The sequence below is a fragment of the Choloepus didactylus genome, chromosome 7 (assembly GCF_015220235.1).
Source record: "Choloepus didactylus isolate mChoDid1 chromosome 7, mChoDid1.pri, whole genome shotgun sequence".
NCBI classification, from domain to species: Eukaryota; Metazoa; Chordata; class Mammalia; order Pilosa; family Megalonychidae; genus Choloepus; species Choloepus didactylus.
In genome coordinates, this window is record NC_051313.1 from 152,702,309 (window position 1) to 152,722,969 (window position 20,661).

At 41.9% G+C, this 20,661-nt stretch overlaps 2 protein-coding genes across 2 annotated transcripts in view; both read left to right on the top strand.

The window, feature by feature from the left end:
• The window catches only part of LOC119539642 (Y-box-binding protein 1-like), a 38,361-nt gene extending 22,526 nt beyond the window's left edge, over positions 1-15,835 (top strand). Inside the window, exon 2 of the mRNA XM_037843308.1 lies at positions 14,327-15,835. Coding sequence (XP_037699236.1) covers positions 14,327-15,417 — 1,091 coding nt within the window. The 3' untranslated portion in view covers positions 15,418-15,835. The remainder of the gene's footprint in view (positions 1-14,326) is intronic.
• GMDS (GDP-mannose 4,6-dehydratase) overlaps positions 1-20,661 on the top strand; it is a 646,510-nt gene that overhangs the window by 565,421 nt on the left and 60,428 nt on the right. The gene's annotated exons all lie outside the window — the stretch shown is intronic.

The following is a 20,661-nucleotide window of genomic DNA, read 5'->3' on the forward strand; positions in this document are numbered from 1 at the left end:
AAGACGTCTGCATTGGTCTGGTTAAGACCAGGGCAAGCCAGGCCAAAGGGTAAAGGTTGAAACTGATTGTGTTTTAAAACTTCAACTTCCATATGAGACCAAGGGAAGAGATATCTATTTGGTACAGGATCTGAATTTTCTAAACGGTACAACTCTACAGTTGATTTGTTCAAACACCACAGTTTCATGGAACTTTGAATAGGAAGTGAGATACGGTAGGTTAGTATAGGCTGGAGTGAAATAGTGACACACCCCAGAGTAATTTGGGCAGATAATAAAAAACATATTTACAGCCTCCCCCTCCCCAGCCCTGAGGATCTGGGGGAAGGTGCGGATGTGTTGGATAGCCTCACCTGGACTGGTGTTGATGTCACAAATATTGGGACTGGCGGTTTGATGTGCTGAGCCCTCGATCATGGGACTTGCCCTTATGAAGCGCATTACTGCAAAGGAGAGTCTAAACTTGCATGTAATGGTGCCTAAGAGTCTCCCCCTGAGTACCTCTTTGTTGCTCAGATGTGGCCCTCTCTCTAACTGAGCCATCTCGACAGGTGAACTCACTGCCCTCCCCCCTACGTGGGACCCGACTCCCAGGGGTGTAAATCTCCCTGGCAATGCAGAGTATGACTCCCGGGGATGAATGTGGACCCGGCATCGTGGGACTGAGAGTATCTTCTTGACCAAAAGGGGGATGCAAAATGAGACAAAATAGTTTCAGTCGCTGAGAGATTTCAAATGGAGTCGAGAGGTCACTCTGATGGACACTCTTATACACTATATAGATAACACCTCTTAGGTTTTAATGTATTGGAATAGCTAGAAGTAAAAACCTGAAACTACCAAACTCCAACCCAGCAGTCTGGACTCCTGAAGGCAATTGTATAATAATGTAGATTACAAGGGGTGACAGTGTGATTGTGAAGACCTTGTGGATCACACCCCTTTACCTCGTGTATGGATGAGTAGAAAAATGGGGATAAAAACTAAAGGACAAATGGGGATGATTTCGGTGTTCTTTTTTCACTTTTATTTTTTATTCTTGTTCTGGTTCTTTCTGATGTAAGGAAAATGTTCAGAGATAGATTGTGGTGATGAACGCATAACTATGTTATCATACTGTGGACAGTGGATTGTATGTCATGGATGAGTGTATGGTGTGTGAATGTATTTCAATAAAACTGAATTTAATAAAAGAAAAAAGACGTCTGCATTATGCATGTGTCAAAACATGAATAATCATATAATTCTTTATCATTTTTACTGCTTCTGTGTTGGAAAGGAAAAATAGGTCATAGGGAGTTGAAATTTTGCTCTTTAAACTCAGAAGGAATATGAACTTTATCTCCAGTCATATCTGTAATAACATCATCTGATAATATAAAAGCATAGTATTTTATGCACTTGAAAAAAAAAAAAAGTCATTGAGCTGTTGATATAGAAAACTTCTGCATGGGCTTTGCCCAGCATGTTAACTGGGAGAATTATCATTAAATGTTTTAATATCAAAGCCATTTAAAGATCCAGTTTTAAAGGTACATTTTAGATAGAACAAACGTGTAATCGATCCCCCATTGAATGACAGAACAACAGCTCTCACAGCCAGGGACCTAATTCCTCAAAGCAAGCACCACGCAGGCAGGGACTAGGTTTGATTTATTCGTTTTCTATTGATTTATTTCTGTTCTCACACATGGAGATGACAACAGCAGTAGTTCTGGCAAGTAACGTCACTGAGCACATTCCATGGGCAATGCATGCTGCACACTCCTTGTGTGTGGTCCCGTTTATTCTCGCCAGTGGCGTCATGAGGTGGATATCATTACTCTCTCCATTTAATGGATGAAAAAATCTGAAGTTTAGGGATTTTCAGTTACCTGCTCGGGACTGCACAGCTAGAAGGGGGTGGAACGGACTGACTGACTGCAGAGCTAGTGCTGTGGCCACTCTCCACCCCTGTCGGGCTCAGAGTAAAAGTGCCACGATCCAGTCTGGGCCCTTTAATTTATTGCAACTTGTCCCCACAAGAGGGAGGCTCCTGGCTGGCCGTGCTGTGGCCGGAATATGATAGAATATGACAGAAGCATTGGCGACCCAGTGGGGCTACCGGCCGAGGCTCTGCTCATTCTGTGTGTTGCTTGTTGGCAGCCTCTTGGGAGGCAATGCAGGATTCTCTTTCCACTCACGTGTGTCGACATCATTTTAACAGATTTGGGTAACTTAAGGCTGAGGTTATCAAAATTCTGCACTATCTGGAAAAATGTTGGAAACTGAAGGGAAGTGCAGTCACTTTATTCTATAGTTTAAAACGTAAGTTGAAACCAGTAGGGCTTCAGATAGTCAACTGAAAATCCACAACCACAAAAAAAATCATGTTCCCGAGAGACTATTTTATTCTCTATTAAGTTAAGACTAATTTTTGGCTTCCATTGTTACCTGCTAATTCTTTAGTGCTAGACCTTTCTCATAACATTTGCTATCTTTCTTACTAAAAAAAATTGAATTGGTATCGCCTAAAAAAATTAATCTTGTATCAGGATAATCAAATATCCAAAATTTTGCAACAAAGAAATTAGAAGATGGCCATGTTTTGCAAAAGAGTCCTTCATCTATAAAGGATTACTTTGAATATGAGTGTGAACATTACAAATAATATGTCTCCTTTGCTTTCCCTCCCCAGTGCTTTGCTGCTTCTAGTCCCTCCATCTAAACAGCTCTTCTAGCCCCGGCTTTCTCCTCCCCAAACTTCTCCCCATCCTTCCTCTGGCCCTGCAGCCTGGACTTCTCCTTTCTGCCAGAAGCCAAGTCATCCTCCTGGATCCCCAACTGTGCATGTCCCTCTCAGATGTCAATTTTCACCACTCTGATGAATCTCATCATCTAGTCAATGTTTTATCTTTCCTCTATGAGAACAGAGGACTTATCTCTTTTGTTTAGCATCCCCACCATATCTGGTAGAGGGCTTTGCATGTAGAAGATACTCAGGAATTGTTCATTAAGTCTTCTTCCAAGCTGGTCTGTGTTCTCTAGCCATTTATCTTAGGCTACCACAGTTGTTCCAAGACAGTAGAACTGGATGTCTTATACTGGAAATTTTGGAGACATCCTTGACATCTTCATTCCCACAGCTAATTGCCTATTCTTACACTCTTTTAAAATACTTGGTGACACCTATCCAGGTCCTCATCCTTTCTAGAATGTTCCTTGATTTCCTCAAGTTTCTTTTTATTGGGTCTCACTGCCTTAGTCCTCTTCCTTCACCAAGCCATCTTGCACAGGACTTACTATGTGAACTTCCTTCCTCATAGCCACATTCTTGACCAGTTTCCTACCCTTTGGAGCTCACACTCCTCTCTCCAGCTGTCAGAGCTCTGCATAATCTGCTCTCCCTAGAGATACACCTGCCCTGTTTAGAGATGTCCCTCATCTCCAGAAAAGCCCACTCCTTGTCTTTTCTGTGCCTCTACTCAGGCTGGTTCTCCTTTTGTCACTCTATCATATTTACAGCTAGTGCTGCACCAATTTTAATCCTGTAGACAACTTGTATAGTTGACTTATTGTATCATCAGTGTTGATCTTGTCCCCTTACCAAAAACACTAGCTAGTTGGAGTCAAGGATCATATCTTGTCTGCTGTGTCTTTCCCGGTGCTTCTCACTATGATAGACAAGTAACAGGAGGTCAACGCTGAGGCTGATAGAGCCTCAGAGAGACAGAGTGCTCTAACTTCCAGAAACACATCTATCTCTAGCAAAAAGGGAAACCTGCAAGGACCATTCTTTTCACCTCATGTTGACAAGAAATCTATGTCAAAGGTGAAAGAAAAGGAACGAGAAATGGGATGACTTAAGGCCCCAAACCAGGATCTAAAAATCAAATTATAGAAGAGACCACTTAACAGCAGCACCCATGAAAAAAATTCAGCATCTTAGTTGTTTGTAAACTCAGTACGAATCCAGAGTATGAACAGTGTCCTCCAAAATGTGCATTCCATCTTGAGCTGCCGTGATTGGAATATGATTTTCAGTATGTGAGACGTGCCTCCTCACCATGTCTTTGTCAATCAGGCAGGGCCTGGTTTTTATAGGCAGGCACTTGAACAGATGCATGCAAAGAGGGAGAACTGGAGGGAGGGGCATTCCAGTTTTATTGGGGAGCAAGGGGAGAGGGTTGTACTTCTTTATTTGCACAAAAAGTTTTTAGTGGACTTGTACCTATTCCAGAAAAAGGTTATTTACAAAAGCAACTTTTTAAAAACATTTGAATGGAAGTTTCTAAATACTTGGACTGTAGACTCCTTTTTGGTATGACAAGGCATGTTTGGATGTGTTGTATTATCACTTTAGGGTGGAACTGGAGATAAGAAAGGTGAACTCAGGTAGCAACTGCCTGCCTTAAGAACATTTGCGAACTATCAGCTAAAACATCTGCATTGCTGCTGGCTCAACTTGCTGTTTCACAGAGGAGTTGGAAAGGCACCACACAAGCATTATCCTTTTTTTTGCTTAAGAAAGATTTGAGCTTCCTCAAGCAAGACCTACTGCTGAAGCAGTAACTCAGGGCTTTAACACTTCAACTCATCTTTGCATATATGGGCTCTGGTCCAGCTGCCTTAGGAAATTCTCAGTGGATAGTGATCTGGAACACAAAAACCAGCAGTCATAAGTCAACACAAGAATAGTCTCTGTTCTTAGAGTGGATGGGGGTGGGGTTGTCACAGAGACTAGATTATCTTTCATAGAGAAGTCATTTCCCCCAGATCAAGGTCAAGGTCACCAGGCAGGGAACCGCGGGTTATCTGCATTCAATATTCTTGAGCTCTTGGAACTTGAGTGCTTATGGCTTTGGTGCAGGCGGCCTGGGGGCCTGCAGTGACCCACCTCCAGAAACTCCACTCCATTAGATTCACCATAGGCCAGCCCCACCCTGACGATGGTGTGCTTAGTACCACCAAAGCATGGAAGAAGCAGCGAGAGACAGACAGACCAAGAGATACAGAGGAGGGGCGGGAGATAGAGCAAAACAGAGAACTGGCAAAGTCCTTTTCTCAGAGGCATTTTCATCTTCTTCCCCAAGAAACGAGATTCAGTACCATCAGGGTCACCCTCTAGAGTGCCTTTCCGCTCTCTCCTAGGTACCCTCCCACCCCCACAGTGAAAGTACAGGCATAGCTAGGATCCACGTGATTAGGAGAGTATCCAGCCCATTAACCCCTTAGGGGGCAAAAGGCATTTTCAATCGAAGTTTCAGGGAAAAGAGCTGAAGGCATTGCATGTCCAAGTCCTTGGCTCCGCCACCAGCCGCATCTGCTTCTGACTCCTCGTCTGCAAAACAGAGGGCGGAACCAGAATTCCCTGTTGCTCTGCAAGTCGTCAGTGCTATTACAGGTTCCTCGGCAGGGCCGAGTTAAGCTCTACCTTTATGAAAAGTCAGACTCAGACCATTCTTTCTCAAAAATGAAATGAGTCGCATATCCTGAGAAAACAGTCTGCTTGGGTCACGTGGGCTCATAGTGCCTTTCTTTGGAATCTATCTAGTCTTAAAGGGAGCATTCCAGTTTCCAGTTTCATAGCCCAAGAGAGCCATGCGTCATTTAACAATAATGTCTCACACCCCCATCTCAAAAACCTTGGGCATCTGATGTTTTATAACATCTTGTCTGCCCGTAAGAAGCAAGCCTCTATGTTGTAAATTGGACTTCAGCCACTTTGGAAGAACTGTTTCTCTTTGAATCAGAATGTATTTTGTTCCAAATAAAAGTGTTTGTCATAACCATCATTAGTAAGTAAATATTACTTTTGTTTCTGATTTTTTATTTTAGTAACATATATATGACCACATCACCCCAAACAGAAATCCTGTATCAATTAAGCCTTAACTCCTGAAAAACTAATGTAATTTTTAATTTAAAATGAATAAGACCTCTGCCCCTTGTGACCTTAGATATGATGGTGAAATATAAGAAAACAGAGGAGAATAAATTATTTAGAATTTTGTCATCTCAGACCAAGATACTATTGATTTCTTGTAAATTTGAGTATGTATCATTTAAATTGTACAAGCTTGTCCTTAAGTTCAAAAGTTGCCTTAATTAAGGAGTGAAGTTGCTCTGAGGATGACAGGAAAGACTCTTCAAACTAGAAGTAAATCTTAGACTCTGAAGCAATGTTAAGAATGAGCAAGTAGTATTTAATGGGAAAGTGTACATTATAGAGATGCTGTAAGTCAGAGGACTGAATTTTTGTCATTTTTATTTCATTTTCTCTGGGAAGAAAGTAGTGTAGACACACCTGAAACATTCTCCATTAAATGAAGGGTTGTCTGTGTTTTGAACAATAAGTACAACTTACATGTTTGGGATCAGTTGGTTAATGATTATAAACCAAAGGATAGCAGATATAGTTGATCCCTTTGGACAGCATGATGTACGGACCGTAACTGAAGAGAAGGATGGAGGGGAGAGGAAGGAAGGAAGATGGCCTTAACAAAACAGAACTAGGATGTAGGGGAGGGGAGGGAGTGCCTAGTCAGCACACAGCTGAGCACCCTCCGCTTCTGAGCCCAGGCAAAGCTCTGCTTCTCTCCTCCTTTTAAAGAGCCGCTTCTCTTTAAAAGGCCTGAGCTGGCTTCCCGAGATTTCATACTTGGTTATTCTGCTTTATGAAAAGGATACATCATGACTGCCCCTTCTGCTTGACTCCTACTGCTTTTCTTCAGTTATCTTTTAAATACAGTAACAGTCTTGGATTTCAGAACTGGGGGTGGGGTGGAATTTCACGTCTAGGGCATGTGAGTGTCTAGAAAAGTGCCACTCAGCCTGGAGTCCAGGGACGTGTGGTAAATCCTAGAGGACAGTGCTCCCAGGTCAAGTCGAGAGGAGCACTTTGGAGAATCTGCCTGTCAGTCTAAGGATCTCAGGTCTGCAGACCTTCCAAATGCACTGTCTTCCCTCAGATCAGTTTTCCTGAAATCCAGGCTTTAATTCGTCTTTTCTCAGCAATTAGCAAATAAGAATTTAAAATGCGGCACAGAATCCTTCCTTGGCAGCTTCTAACCCTGTGCAGAGGGAGTGGTGCCGAGGGACTGTAGATCTGCGCTTTGGCTCCCAAGGGAGAGACTAGTCCTTTGGACCTTATGGGACCTGCTCCAGGCTCCCCTTCCATGCCTGTCTGAGTGGTACTAGGGAGATCCATTTGATCTGAACATAAAATTCTATTTTCTCTTGATGACTTCTTTGACTTTATGAAAATGGAATTAATGGGTTCCTGTTTTTTTGTTTTTTTGTGGTTTTTTTTTTTTGCAGCCAACGTAATAATAAAATGCAGAATAAAAATAAAACTTTTCAAAATTGAAAATTTTATTTTAACTTTAAAAATCTCACACACAGATAAGCTAATAAGAGCATGAAGAATCTTCCTTAAAGAAATTCTCCTTTTCCTGTACTTCTGTACATAGTACTATTTCTGCCATATTATGAAATATAAGGTATTTCCGATTAAACAGTTGCTTCTGACTGAGAGGCTTTGAATAGATGAACAAAATGGGTAAGCAGAGATGGATCTAGTTTTAGTGGGGTTAATACATTTAGGAACCTTCCTTGTAGAAAAGGAATGCAAAAATATCCAACTTTTGCAAATTTTTTACCAAAGCCTAGGACATGTGAACCATTACTGGGACCCTACACAGAGGCCTGAAAATGCTATGAAGGTGCTGGAGCTTCGTGGGCAGCATGGACGGCCTGCCCCGTGTCTAAGGACGCTGTGTGTGCTCCTGACGCGGTATCATAGAAAAAGGGCGTGATGTCAGTAACACGCTGCTGTGTCTCCTTGTACACCCCCTACTCTCCCTCTGCTGCATTTGTCTGCAGAAGGCACATCTTCCCCCATGGCCTCTGGAACTGGCAAGATAATGGCCCTCCCAAGCACATCCTCATCCAACCCAGAAACCTGTGACTGTGTTTCCTACGTGGCAAAAGGGACTTTGCATATGGGACTGAGTTAAGGATCTTGAGTTGGAGGAGATTGTCCTGGACCACCCGGACTATCCCAGTGTCATCTACAAGGAAATGAGACAATGGAAGCAGAGGGTGGGGTGGAGTGAGGAAGGGGCCACGGGCCAAGGAATGCAGGCAGCCTCCTGAAGCTGGAAAACGCAAGGATCAGAGGGATCAGGTTCTGCCCTAGATCCCCCAGATCAGCACAGCCTTGCTGACACCTTGATTTTAGGACTTCCAACCCCAACAACTGTACAATAATAAATTTGTGTTATGCTAAGGCACTAAGTTTGTGGAGTGTGTTACAGCAGCCATAGGAAAACCCAACTTCCCTCCCTCTAGCGTTTCCTTCCTGGTCCACTCTGATGTACCTCCAGCGTGCAGCCCTTTCTGAGAACCTTCCTGGGCTGCTCTGTGCCCCATGTCCTGAAGCCCCTCTTTGGCCCCTCTCCTCTGACTTCTTTTTCCTGTTCCCTACCCATGTGTCTTTTATTTTCTTTCTTTACTTTCCATTCTCACAACATAAGCCCAGCCTGATATAGTAGTCTTCCTTTTCGCTCTTCTGTTTCTTCCCTGGTTTCTCTCTTCTGCTTCTTCTGGAAGAGCAGTGCAGAAAACTATGTCTCTGTACACAGCAGCTTCTCTATAAGACAGTCCCATGGGGGCTTTTTAATCACATGAGGTTCACACATTTAGACAAGCAGATAGAGCCTACAGAGCACATGAGATTCCTAGCCTACAAAGGTCCTTTCTCTGAGCGTTGCATCACTCCATGACTGTAGACTGTTGGAAACGTATGCCTGTGAATACCAGTGACACAGTCTATTCAGAATATTTTTGGAATTTCCATTTAGCTAGGCGATAAGAAAGCTTCCCCATCCTAAGGAGGAAGCCAACTGCTCCTTCCTAAAGACATACGCACCATCACACACCATAAAAAGGAAACCTGGCCCAGAATGCGTGGCCCAGCCCCTTCAGCCAGGGACACTTCCCCAGTCCTGGTTCAGCACACGGTGGGAACTCAGGCCTGGAGGGCTCTGCGTCCATTTGGCCAGGCACGTTGCCCTCAGTGCTCCTCCACTTCAGCCCCAACTCTGTCTACCTGATTTAGGGCAGCTCTCCCAAGACAACTCATCTACCAAACCATCTGATCATTCCCTTGTTTGGGAGATCAAGAATTCCATGTATTTTTCTAATAAGCAAGTCCCCAGAGATAAAAGAAGCCACCACAACATACTAGACCTCTGGAAACAGAAGACAGACTCTGCTGAACCTGGTTGCAGGGAGCAGAGGGATTCTTCCAGAAAAGACATACATATGTTTTCACCACGCGGGGGCTGAAGGGTAGTGCCAGGGAAACCAAGTGGGCATTTAAAAGAGCTCAGTTCCTACTTCTATAGGTGTTGCCCACCCATTCCAAGTCTCATCTCCAGTAATATTCACATGCATATCATATATAATACTGCAGTGTATGTGCATGTGTATAGATACACAGAGTTAACGTATACATTAATCCAGATAAACTGGTGTTTGCCAGGGGCTTTCATCTCTGCAGAGGCTGCTATTGCTAGAGTCAGGATCTGGAGCACCAGGCTGGGAACAGGAAACTAGATTCTGGTATGCAGGGGGCAGGGAGGAGGCTCTCTTTGTCTACCCTTCTTTCTTTTCAGAACGCATGCTAAATAGGCACTCACATGTGGCCACAGATGCGTGGTATGTATACTTGTCCCTAAAGATGCCTTTCTTGTCAGTGAGTTACTTTTTGGAGATATTGTTACACTTGATAATCTCTAAGTGACACTGAGTTCCTGTGGAATAAGAAGCAGGAAGGGCTTTAACAGTATTATCCTGTTCAAGTTGAGTAATCAAAACTGGAAGCAAATGATGATATACAAAGAAAAAATGTCTTCTCTCATGAGCTTTTGTTGCTCTAATTCTACCTGGCATCTAGTCTTCCCTGACATATGGTCTAAACCAGTGGTTCTCAAACGAGCGTACATCAGAATTACCCAGGGCACTTGTTAAAACCCAGATTCCTAGGCCTCGTCCCCAAATTTCTAGTTCATTAGGGTGGGCATGGGGACTGAAAATTTGCCTTTCTTACAAGTTCTCAGGTGATTCTGTTGCTGCTGCTGTAGGGACCCACTTTGAGGACCCCTGAGGTATCAAGGTCCATTTTTGTTGCATTGTTTTCTGTTAAGGAAGAGCTTATAAGAAGTAGGTTTTTGGTTTGGTTTTATTTTATTACTATTTCAGGTCCTGTGATTGATAGGGTGGTCAACCATTCCATCTGCCCAAGACTAAGGGAATTCTTGGGTTTCGGTACTTTCAGTGCTAAAACCAGGAAAGTCCTGGTCACACTGGGACAAGTTGGCCACCTTGAATATTGATCCAGAGATTGTTCTGTCTCCATGAAGATACATACCCAGAAAGGCCCATTTCAAATGGCTCCCTTGCCCCACTGAAAAAGGGCTCTGGATGTGCCTCCCGGGGCTCTCAGAGGAGAGGTGGTAGAAGTAGTGACAGCCAGAAGTGACAGAAGTTGTGAGCAGCATCTTCCATCAGAGCAGAGCAGTGACCTTCACAGCTAGTAACTGAATCTCATGCGAGGTATGTAGGAGTCACAGCCATCTTCTGTGAGGCCTTTAGGCACAGCAGCTGCTCCAGGCTTGAAAAATAACACGATGATGCATTTTCTGTGCACTAGCTCATTTCATTCTCACTGCAGCGCTGCCAAATAATTACCATTATTCCCATTTTTTAAAAAATAGGTGTGTAAAGGGTCTGTCATTTATCCCAGGTGCACAGACCGCCTAAGTGGCAGAGCCACAGGTCAAATGCTTTTTCTTTTACCATGTGATCCTAAAGTGCATTAAACCTATGTCTTACAGGCCTCCAGCATGCTTCACTGTGGGGTGACCCTGTACATCTCTACTGTGCTAGTGAGAACGGTTTCGAAGTGGTTTGAGGCCTTGCTCTGCTCCATCTAACAGAACAAGGTTATATAAGAAATGTCAGGCAGTTGCTTGCTTCGTCCCAAATCTTGTGTGTTGCTCATTATGTCTGCACTGTTGAATGTAGTAGCCACTTGCCATGTGTAGTTTAATTAAAGCTAAATAAAATTTAAAATTCAGTTTCTCATTTACGCCAACCACATTGCATGTACCCAGTAGCCACACATGGCAAGTGGCTCCATACTGGACTGTGCAGGTTATACAACATTTCCATCTTCACAGGAAGTCCTTCCGGATGGAGCTGGTGTCAAAGGTGCAGATGCTGAACACATTGGGCCTTAGTGTGGCTCCTGTTGGGAGACAGTCCTCCAATGTGATGTCTCCCACCATCGTACGGGACATGTTGGTATCTACCATCTCCTGGTGTTGGAGCAGCAAAAGTTCCATAATGCCAGTGCCGAATAGAACAGGGAGGCCAGCCCCCTCGAGCGCTACCAGGCTGTTCCATGGAATCCGTGCAGCGGCTTGGCAACGTGGCGACTGCTTTGAGAATGAGGAGCCTTGCCATGCCCCTCTGACAGCACCTATATGAGAAATGAGGGACATTTAATTAAAACGGGTTTATTTGGAGAGGAGGGGCTGCGTCTTTAATAGCGATCACTGTTGTCCCAGCCACTCATGTCCTTTTGGTCTCTTAGAGATAAAGCCATTCTGGAGTGGAAGGCCATGGGCTTTGCATGATGATGCCCAGACATTGGTCCCGCTTCTTTCTGTTACTAGCTATATAAATGTGGAGTGAAATGGGAATAATACTCCTACCCTGCCTTCGCCTTAGCTTAGTTTGAAGAACAAGTGAAATAACATTTGTGAAGCTGCTTTGTAACCTCTCAGAATGCTTTTCAATCTATAAAATTGTTCCCCATATGTCACTATCATCCCTTACTCTTCTGAAATAGAAAACATAATTGAACCATCCGTATTAAAAATATTGCATTGCTAGGCCAGGATTATAGAAGGCTTTAATAAGTACACTTATTAAACCTTCTGTAATTCCAAAAGAAAGATTTAGTGTATCAGCTTGAGGAATAGTTATGTAAGTGGAGAGGAAATCATGCAATTAAAATAGCCAAAATTAGCAAAGAACAGAGGAAAATTCTCTGGGGAGAAAAAGTGGTTCTTCAGCTGGTTTTATAAGGATTAGCAAACTTGTATGACTCATTCCACAGAAGTATATCGGAGGAATAGCCTGGGTTGTACTGGAGCAGACACAGATTACAGGTGTGGGGCAGAAGGTAATGCTATCACATCCTTTGTGCTAAAAGCTTCCCATTAAATTTCATTATGGTTATTTACTTTTTGCTTTAAACACTAGGGACCACACAGCACTTAACCTTAGAACATGGAATATAATCATCCTCTTTTTACATTTAAAAAAAATATATATTGCCTCTCCTAGTTTTCTGTTCTTGCATTTTCTTGGTATGTACATAGATTTGCTGCTTGTGTTTTGATCATTTGAATTGAAACACGTGGGTTAAATGACATCCTCTTATTCCTCACTAACATTGTTTTTCTCCTCAGCACTCCAACTCTAAAATACCAGTGTGTGGTTGTTTTCTGGTCAGGTTCAGCTTCCTTGTGACCCACCAGCTTAGTCTCAGCAGTTTTCCCAGGGCAGAGTCACTGGGCTCCAGGCACTACATCTGAGCCAGGAGAGGGGCACATAGGACTCAGAAAAGGAGGTGCCGGAATTTCACAGCGACAGGGCAAGGTGCCTTAGCACAGGGGCCTTACAGGGAAAAGCACACATCTGTTGCTTACAACCTCTGAGGCCTCCAAACTGCATTTGTCACAGCCGAATGAGCCCCGATGGTGTGGTGTCTGCAGCCAGGAAGGGCTGGTATGAGACGTCATCATGCTACTGCATGAGAAAGCCCTCTGCAATTACAGTATCTAGAGTCTATAAGATTTGTTCCCCATATGTCACTGTCATCCCTTACTCTTCTGAAATAGAAAACATAATTGAACCATCCGTATTAAAAATATTGCATTGCTAGGCCAGGATTATAGAAGGCTTTGCATTAAAGTAGCTGTAATTTTGTAGCGGTCTCAAAGGGAGTTACATTTCATTCTACTATTTCAAAGCCTTTCATTGGTTGAGAGTTTTTACAGATGGCTAAGAAATCCATTCATTTCTAAGATTAACTCACTATGGAGATTTATAACCCTTATCAGAATTGGGGATCCCAAACAGTAGCCTGATTTTTCAGTGTCTTTCACATTGCCTCTTGTGCTGGTGATGATGTGTAGATGTAGCTGTCTAGGATGTTTCATTGTAGGCTGCAGTTGTAAATCACAGTAAATAATCAACCTCTCACTTTTACCCTCAGAAAAGTTTAATTTTCTTTGTCTTTTCATAGAAGTATGTACACAAGGAAGAGGACAGAATTAACAGGAAAACAAATGGTTATACTTGAAGTCAAACCCTCCTCATGTAGTACTGTGTAAAGAGGCATTCCTTAATTGAAGAACTTAAGACAATTACACTCACTAAGTAGAGTTTGCCTTGAGTCTTTAACCTACTCAAACTAGGTTGGAATCTATAAAAGCAATAGATATTTTTCAGTTGAACAGATGTTCTAACTTCAAGGTCCTGATATGAAAATTGATTTATTACCATGGTACATAATCTTTACACTTTTTCTAAGTTTGTATAACATTCATGACATAATTGTCCATTCACTAGACTATGGGCAGATGGGAACTTTCATTCCGCCAATATTCATTGATCCTCTTTCCACCTCACTCCATTCTACTAAAACAGAACTACCTCCCAGGGCCTTCTCGGGAGCACACACATGCACAAACACGTGTCCAGGATTAACACTGACTTGGCAAAATATATGTTTGATATTAATATAATAAGATTGATTTTAATGCAATTTTATTAAGATATATCCACATACCAGATAATCATCCAAAGTGTACAATCAGTGGTTCACGATATCATCATACAGTTGTGCCATTCATCACCACGATGAATGTTTGAACATTTTCATTACTCCAAAAAAAAAAGGAAAATTAGAATAAAAATAAGAATAATACCCAAAACATCCCATACCCCTTATTCCCCCCATTATTTATTTATTTATTGTCTTTATTTTCTTACACATCTGTTTATACACTGGATAAAGAGACTGTCAGTCGTAAGGTTTTCACAATTACACAGTCACACTGTAAAAGCTGTATAGTTTTACAATCATCTTAAAGAATCAAGGCTACTGGATTACAGTTCATCAGTTTCAGGTTATTTCCTTCTAGCTATTCTAACACACTAAAAACTAAAGAGGGATATCAATATAATACAAAAGAATAACTTCCAGTTCGATCGGGAGCGGGAGCGGAGAGCGGACCCCAGAGAGCCCTGAGCAGCCCCACCGCCGCCGCCGGCCTAGTTACCATCACACACCGGGAGGAGCCGCAGCTGCCGCAGCCGGCCCCAGTCGCCGTCACCGCAGCCCTGAGCAGCCAGGCCGAGAGCCAGCAGCCGCCCGCCGCCCCGCCCGCCGCCCCCGCCCTCAGCGCTGCCGACACCGAGCCCCGCACCACGGGCAGCGGCGCAGGGAGCGGCGTCCCGGGCGGCCGCGGGGACAAGAAGGTCATCGCAACGAAGGTTTTGGGAACAGTAAAATGGTTCAATGTAAGAAACGGATATGGTTTCATCAACAGGAATGACACCAAGGAAGATGTGTTTGTACACCAGACTGCCATAAAGAAGAATAACCCCAGGAGGTACCTTCGCGGTGCAGGAGATGGAGAGGCTGTGGAGTTTGATGTTGCTGAAGGAGAAAAGGGGGCAGAGGCAGCAAACGTCGCAGGCCCTGGTGGAGTTCCAGTGCAAGGCAGTAAACATGCAGCAGACCGCAACCATTATAGACGTTATCCACGTCGTAGGGGTCCTCCACGCAATTACCAGCAAAATTACCAAAACAGTGAGAGTGGGGAAAAAAACGAGGGGTCAGAGTGTGCTCCTGAAGGCCAGGCCCAACAACGCCGGCCCTACCGCAGGCGACGATTCCCACCTTACAACATGCGGAGACCCTGTGGGCGTCGACCACAGTATTCCAACCCTCCTGTGCAAGGAGAAGCGATGGAGGGTGCTGGCAACCAGGGTGCAGGAGAACAAGGTAGACCAGTGAGGCAGAATATGTATCGGGGTTATAGACCACGATTCCGCAGGGGCCCTCCTCGCCAAAGACAGCCTAGAGAGGATGGCAATGAAGATGATAAGGAAAATCAAGGAGATGAGACCCAAGGTCAGCAGCCACCTCAACGTCGGTACCGCCGTAACTTCAATTACCAACGCAGACGCCCAGAAAACCCTAAACCACAAGATGGCAAAGAGACAAAAGCAGCCGACCCACCAGCTGAGAATTCGTCCGCTCCCGAGGCTGAGCAGGGCGGGGCTGAGTAAATGCCGGCTTACCATCTCTACCATCATCCGGTTTAGTCATCCAACAAGAAGTGAATATGAAATTCCAGCAATAAGAAATGAACAAAAGATTGGAGCTGAAGACCTTAAGTGCTTGCTTTTTGCCCGTTGACCAGATAACTAGAACTATCTGCGTTATCTATGCAGCATGGGGTTTTTATTATTTTTACCTAAAGACGTCTCTTTTTGGTAATGACAAACGTGTTTTTTAAAAAGCCTGGTTTTTCTCAATACACCTTTAAAGGTTTTTAAATTGTTTCATATCTGGTCAAGTTGAGATTTTTAAGAACCTCATTTTTAATTTGTAATAAAAGTTTACAACTTGATTTTTTCAAAAAAGTCAACAAACTGCAAGCATCTGTTAATAAAGGTCTTAAATAATAATAATAAAAAAAAAGAATAACTTCCAGAATGGCCTCTCAACCCTATTTGAAATCTCTCAGTCACTAAAACTTTATTTTGTTTCCTTTCTCAGCCCCCTTTTGGTCCAAGAAGGCTTTCTCAATCCCATGATCCCAGGCCAGGCTCATCCATGGGAGTCATATTCATATTCCATGTTGCCAGGGAGATTTACACCCCTGGGAGTCATATCCCACATAGGGGGAAGGGAAGCGAGTTCACCTTCAGAGCTAGCCTAGAGAGAAAGGCCACATCTGAGCAACAATAGAGGTTCTCTGGGGGTGACTCTTAGACATAATTATAAGTAGGATTAGCTTCTCTTTTGGAGGAATAAGTTTCATAAGGGCAAGCCCCAAGATCGAGAGCTTGGCCTATTAAATTGGTAGTCCCCAATGCTTGTGAGAATATCAGGAATTCCCCAGGTGGGGAAGTTTTCCCCAGTACCTCAAGGGGGGTTTGCAAATACTTTTTTATTCTCTTCCCAAATTACTCTGGGATGTATTGGGGCATCACACTGACCTATACAAACCAACAAGATCTCACTCCCTATTCAAGGTTCCATGTCATTATGGTATTCAAATAAACTGACCATACAAGTTAAATTAGATAGTGTGCTACAGAAAATAAAAATTTTGCACCAAATAAACATCTCTTCCTTTGATCTCACACAGAAGTTGAAGTTTTAAAACACAGTCAATATTATCCTTTACCCTTTAGTCTGATTTACCTTAGTCCTAACCAGATCAACTTCTTTCTTATCTCTAATTGAAGTCTGAACTCTTTTTCAGCTTTTTAACAGTTGCTATATGGCGTAATGCTGACTTTCATAGCTGCAGAACTGTAGCTCTGAGTCTCAGGTGTCATACAGATAGCTGAAGTTCCAAGGAGCGACCAGGTTATGCACAAAGAGCTCAGCATCTCAGAATTTAGAAATAAGTGTAACAATTCAAGAATAGATGAGTAAAAGCTTATAGTCTAGGAACCTTTATAATATCAGTTCTCAGAGTTTGCCCATTATATTTAGTCCATATTAGTGAGGCATTATAATATTTGTCTGCATTATTTCACTCAACCTCAAGGTTCATTCACCTAGTTGCATGCCTCACAACTTCATTGCTTCTTGCAGCTGTTCAGTATTCCATTGTAGGTATATACCACAGTTCGCTCTTCCATTCTTCAGTCAATGGACCTATAGGCCACCTCCATCCATTGCAAATCATGACTATTTCCACCATAAACACCAGTGTGCAAATGTCCATTCAAGTCCCTGCTTTCATTTCTTCCAAGTGTATACCTAAAAGCAAGGCTGCAGAATCATATCTCAACCTATACTCAGCCTCTTGTGGAACCCCCACTGTGCCCACCAGATAGGCTGCACACATTCTACTTCCCCACCAAAAGTGATATAGGTACATCCCTCTCTCCACATTTTATCCAGCACCTGTGTCTTTCTGTTTATGTTTTAAACAGTTTTATTCACATACCATACAATCCATCCTAAGTAAACAATCAGCAGTGGTTCCAGGTATATCACATAGTTATGCATTCACTACCACAATCTATATGAAGACATTTCCATGTCTTCCACAAAGAAAAAAGAAGAGGAAAAAAAATGAAGAATAGAAAATAAAATAAAATGAAAAGGAGAAACAACAGTAACACCAAGAATCCCATACCCCTCCCTTATGTCCCCCTCTTACTGGCATTTAGCTTTTGTGTATTGCCTTTGTTACATTTCATGGAAGTATATTACAATGCTACGGTTAACTATAGGCTCTAATTTGCATTGATTATATTTTTCCATATACCATCCCATTTTCAACACCTTGCAATGCTGACATTCATTTGTTCTCCTTCACATAAAAATGTTCTTCTATTAGTACATTTAATCACCATCATTGTCCACTCTAGGTTTCACTAAGTCATGCAGTCCCAGTCCTTATTTTCTGTCTTTCCTTCTGGTGTCATACATGCCCCTAGCCTTCCTCTTCCATCCATACTCACCCTCAGCTTTGTTCAGTGTACTTACAATATTGTGCCACCATTGGGTAGTATTGTGCTATCCAATTCCGGATCTTCACAATCAATCTTGTTGAACATTCTTTATTCCTTCAGCATCAAATGCCTTATCTCTACCCTCTTTCTGTCTCCTGATAACCTGTGTTCTCAACTGTAGCTCTAAAAGTTTGCTCATTAATGTTAGTTCATATTAGTGAGACCATCTAGTATTTGTCCTTTCATTTCTGGCTAATTTCACTCAACATAATGTCCTCAAGGTGCATCCATGTTGATATATGTTTCATGACTTTATTCTGTCTTACAGCTGTGTAATATTCCACCATATGTATATACCAGTTTGTTTATCCACTCGTCCATTGATGGACATTTGAGCTGTTTCTATCTCTTTGGAAATAGTGAATAATGTTGCTGTAAACATCAGTGTGCAAATGTCCTTTCATGTCCCCGCTTTCAGTTCTCCAAATATGTATCTAGTAATGCGACTGCTGGATCATATGGCAATTCTATACTTAGCTTCCTGAGGAACTGCCACACTGCCTTCCAGAGTGGTTGCACCATTCTACATTCCCACCAACAGTGAAAAAGTATGCCTCTGTCTCCACATCCTCTCCAGCACTGGTAGTTTTCTGTTTTTTTTATAATGGCCTTCTAGTAGGTGTGAGATGATATCTCATTGTTGTTTTGAGTTGTATTTCCCTAATTGCCAGTGAAGTTGAGCATCTTTTCATATGTTTTTAAGCTATTTGTATTTCCTCTTTGGAAAGATGTCTGTTCATGTCTCTTGTCCATTTCTTAATTGGGTCATTTGTCTTTTTGTTGTTGAGTTGTAGGTTCTCTTTATATATTCTGGATGTAAACCATTATCTGATATGTGGATTCCAAATATTGTCTCCCATGGCATAAGCTGTCTTCTTACTTTTCTAACAAAGTCCTTTGATGCACAAAAGTTTGCAATTTTGTGGAGATCCCATTTATCTATTTCTTCTTTCATTGCTCATATTTTGGGTGTAAGATATAGGAAACCATCTCCTATCCCAAGATCTTTAAGATATTTCCCTACATTTTCTTTCTAAAGTTTTATGTTCTTAGCTCTAATGTTTAGGTCTTTGATCCATTTTGAGTTAATTTTTATATAAGGTTGGAGATAGGGGTCCTCTTTCATTCTTTTGGATATGGATATCCAATTTTCCAAGCACCATTTGTTGAAGAGGCTCTGTCCCAGTTGCTTTGGCTTGACTGCCTTATCAAAGACGTAATTTCTATAGATGAGAGGGTCTATTTCTGAACACTCAATTCAATTCCATTGGTCAGTATATCTATCTTTATGCCAGTACCATTCTGTTTGACCACTGTAGCTTTGTAGTACGCTTTAAAGTCAGGTAGTATGAGACCTCCCACTTCATTTTTTTTCTCAAGCTATTTATGGCTATCCAGGGCACTCTGCCCTTCCAAATAAATTTGGTTATTGTTTTTTCTCTTTCTGCAAAGTAAGTTATTGAGATTTTAATTGGTAATGCATTGAATCTGTAAATCGATTTAGGTAGAATTATCATCTTAACTATATTTAGTCTTCCAATCCATGAACACAGTATGTCCTGCCATTTATTTAGGTCTTCTTTGATTTCTTTTAGCAATTTTTTTTAGTTTTCTGTGTATAGGTGTTTTGTGGCCTTGGTTAAATTTACTCCTTAATATTTGATTCTTTCAGTTGCTGTAGTAAATGGAACTTTTTTCTTGATTTCCTCCTCAGATTGCTCATTACTAATGTATAGAAACACTACTGATTTTTGCATATTAATCTTATCTCCTGCCACCTTGCTTACTCATTTATTAGCTCTAGTAGCTTTACTGTAGATTTTGGGGGATTTTCTACAATGTCATCTGCAAACAGTGAAAGTTTTACTTCTTCCTTTTCAATTTGGATGCCTTTTATTTCTTTTTCTTGCCTAATTGTTCTAACTAGAACTTCTAGCACAATGTTGAATGACAATGGTGACAGTGGGCATCCTTGTGTTTTTCTTGAAGAGGATTGATTTTTAACAAGTATATAAGAAATAGAAGAGCCTGGAACTGCCTTTACTAACTGCATGACCTTGGGCAAGCCACCTACTTCTCTGAGCCTCAGTTTCTATTTCTATAAAACACACACTATAATGCCTACCTTTTAGGGTTGTTGAAACATTCAGATACTATGATGGCACATAGTAGTACAATAAATGATTCTGTGCTATTGTATTAATTTTAACAAAATCAATAAATGAAATGATTTTTCACTTTAACAACTCTGAAATTGAGAGCCATCCTAAAATCTATGACATCTTAAACACAATGTCATAGTTTAATGAGCAGCTGTTTTTCTTTCTTGGGAGTCAATAAAATAATGGTGGCATCTCAGAATCAGTGAAATAGGGTAATTTTTATATTATGCTTTTTCAAGTAAACAGGTAAGATGCTGTGCATCATATATTTTAATAATGTCACCATTCTTCCAACACATTTTTGTCATCTAAGATCTTCTCATTAGTACATTAAGAAGCAAAGCAAATAAGAACACAGGTTTTAGAATCAGACAGGCTTGGTTTCAATCCTGCCACTTCTAGTTATATGACTTTGGGTAAGTTACTAGTGTTCCCAGGTCTCAATCTCCTCATATATAAAATGTCAATAATAGTGTTTACCTTATAATGGTGTTATAAAGATTAAGATGAAATAGTATGCATAAAACACAGCAGAAATGGGGAGTATGTAATATATGCTCAGTAAATGATACAGAAGAAAACATACCAGTAGCCATGCTTGCTAGAGGCA